The sequence below is a fragment of the Phytophthora infestans genome, genomic scaffold (genome assembly GCF_000142945.1).
Source record: "Phytophthora infestans T30-4 supercont1.197 genomic scaffold, whole genome shotgun sequence".
NCBI lineage: Eukaryota > Oomycota > Peronosporomycetes > Peronosporales > Peronosporaceae > Phytophthora > Phytophthora infestans.
In genome coordinates, this window is record NW_003303562.1 from 149,878 (window position 1) to 152,828 (window position 2,951).

The window sequence follows — 2,951 nt, forward strand, 5'->3', positions numbered from 1 at the left end:
AGCACTGTTTGAGCACTGAGGAGCGTCTATCCAGATACTCGTTTTACACGGACGTGTCCGACTCGCAATACCGCAAGCCAATACTTCTTATCGAGCGTCCAAGTACCCGATTGCAGCTCCTTTATTGCAACAACCAAGGCTGGAGGGGGACGGGGTGCTGTAAGCAGGGACGTAAATGCATCTGGAGAGGTGCTTATCATCCTCTGTTGCGAAGTCAGAGGTGAAGCTCGGTCACCTTTTTGAGACAAGCGGGTATCAGTGAACCTTTTTCTCTCAGTCTAGTCGTGCTCTTTGAATCAAGGCGCTTGAATGAAGAAGTACGAGTCGTGAGCACCCAGTTGCGTGATCTTGCTCGGTGGGAGAAGGCATTGTCGTCTGAGCAGCTTATCCAGTTGTATCCGTATTGGGGAAGCAAGCAAGATCGTCGAAACCTTTTGCAGCTGTTGAGCAATGAGTATTATTCAAGCCGGAACCCGTCAGCACACGTTCCACTCACCAGCTACGAAGCATTTATGGAGGATATCCGGATCGTAGCTTCACTGCAGTGTCAGCCCAGTATTATTGATATTCCAGGAGAAGCTACCGACCAGATTGCTGCCATTTGGCCACAACTGCTTTTGCTTCGATGTCACCAACGGTTGCTGCTTTGCCAGCCTTCGTTTACAATCGACGCGCGAAAGCTACCAAACTTGAATCAAGTATACAGCATTCTTAAAGATTTGTTTTTTTTGCAAGACCGAATCTTTAATTCGGTCGAGTCAGTGATGTTGAATGCTGGTGCTCGTTGCCAATGAGGTCATCGCTTCGTCAAAAGCTGCGACGTACTTTTTAGAGAGCCTTTAAATGTCGTTCGAGTTATTTTATCGAAAGAGAATCACAGCATAATTGAATGATTTCCTTCTTCGGGAACCATCACAGCAAAGAGGGGTAAAGCAGATCTGGTTAGCTCGATGGGCTGCACTCATGGAGGTTGACCCGCTGAGTTTCCCCCTCAAAGGGACGTGAGCGGTATGAGATGCCGGACACGTGCCGCTTCCAAACGAATTGGGTGCCAAGCTCCTTAGCTCTTCAAAGTGAGAGGCAGCATCATTTTAGTCTATCACCCGACCAATTGTGATGTTCGCTACCATACCGCGGTCAGAAGGTGTCTCCAGTCCTTCCGTGAACCGATGCAACGTATGGCACTGTACCTGCCCCGGGCATGCACACGGCGCCGGCTGTTTAAGTGGTGACGCGGCCCAGCGGAAGCATAGTCGACACATCCGGATATCCTGGCGAATAGCTATTTCCCGAGCCACCTCCGCTCCTTCCACCTTGGTTTCGTGATTGGTCTGTTTCGGCGAAGTTCCGTGCTATGTTTACAAGCGCGTGTCAGTTCTATTCGATGCAGTAGGATATATATCCTCTTGAAGTTGGCGCCGGGAAGCGTAGCCTGTCGGTGTCGCTGAAGGTCACATAGTGTCGGAGAGATCTGCAATAACAATCTCGCTGGCAGCTCGAGCTGCTTCTTTCCGGACGCATCGAGCGCCGTGCGGTTTTCTTGCGGTCTTTGGACGCGATTGGCAGTTGACCAAATTTACTGATCTTTCCCCGGTCCGGGAATACCAGTTACAACTCGTCGTTGTACTTTACCGACCACACCATGATCACCAAGATCCAAAACTAGGTTAGAGCTAATAATGGAGTGGGAAGAGGATCTAATTAACAGTTAAAATGCTGAATGTGACGCTTATTCACAGTCAAGCATTGCTATGCATGGTGCTTCACTGCTCATCTAAAGCTGCTTAGTCATGGCTCATAGCTGCCGCTAGCAACATACCAGTGGCTGTAGAAGGAAAGGAACCCACTCTCTGCTGAAAAGCCTTTGGACTTTGAGCCCAGAAATGCTCATTTCCTGATTCTTTGGGGCTCTGAGTAATTATCAGAACTAGCGATTTGCTGGGCAGGGTTCGCCAGAACACAGCTTTTCAGATTGGAGCAGGTGGGTGACGCAGTTACTGCGGGTGGGTGGTTTTTGGGTGAAGGGTTTTTTGGCGTTCCCATTTACAGTACTGTAATATATTACTGTAATGCTTGGAGGGGAAATAGCATTTTCTAAATACGGTACATGCACCGGTACTACAGATACATGTGTAGTACATGTCAAGTTGAGATCAAGTAATATTTTAAGTAGCCACACCAAATCAAACCCTGGCGATGGTGGTGCTGGGCAAGCGCAAGGGAGACACAGTCCCCTCCACTGACGCCAAGAGAGTGAAGGATGGGGCTACTCGTACGTCTTAGATACTTAAGTGCCCTTGCGTGATATATTCATATTTGACATTGACGTATCAACATTGCGCAGTGTGGTCTCCGTCAGCGGATCTCGTGGCTTTTTCTAACTGGACTAAGTTCTCGAATCTTGTAAACGAACGCTTTAAGTGAGCAAAAACAGTTACCGCTAAATTGATAGAACAGGATGACATTGGAGAATGGTGAATAGGTTGTCACTCAAGACACCACAGGAACTGTGGCAGTGGTCAGTCGACAACCTCGAGGACTTTTGGGGAGCGGTAGGGGCGGGGCTACCAGACAACTGGAGACGTTGTCGAGGTATTGGCCATGTGACTGACTACTGGGGGTTTACAGTGTTGGGACTTTACGGGGATGGTGGCGTCGCAGCCGTACACGAAGGTGATCGAGGACAAGGAGAAGATGCCAGGTAGTAGATAACTGGAATCGGTTTTGCTTGCAGAGTATTACTGATTCTCTTGAGCATTGATGGCTGAAGGTGCCAAGTTCTTCCCCGGTGCACGACTGAATTTTGCGGAAAACTTGCTACGCTTCCGTGATGATCGCCCTGCTATAATTTTCAAGGCGGAGACCAGCAACCAAGAGACAGTGATCTCGTACAAGGCGCTGTACGAGCGTGTGGCAAAGCTATCCGCTCGACTGGCAGAGATGGGCATTGT

The 2,951-nt window shown here is 49.1% G+C and overlaps 1 protein-coding gene across 1 annotated transcript; it reads left to right on the plus strand.

The window, feature by feature from the left end:
• Nucleotides 1-2,196: 2,196 nt before the first annotated feature.
• PITG_20825 (uncharacterized protein) lies at nucleotides 2,197-2,712 on the plus strand (the record flags this gene model as incomplete). The annotated part of the gene is made up of 4 exons (XM_002895326.1): nucleotides 2,197-2,272; nucleotides 2,345-2,420; nucleotides 2,483-2,552; nucleotides 2,629-2,712. The coding sequence occupies 4 exons, from the start codon at nucleotides 2,197-2,199 to the stop codon at nucleotides 2,710-2,712; spliced, it is 306 nt and encodes a 101-aa protein (XP_002895372.1).
• Between the last annotated feature and the right edge of the window lie 239 nt (nucleotides 2,713-2,951).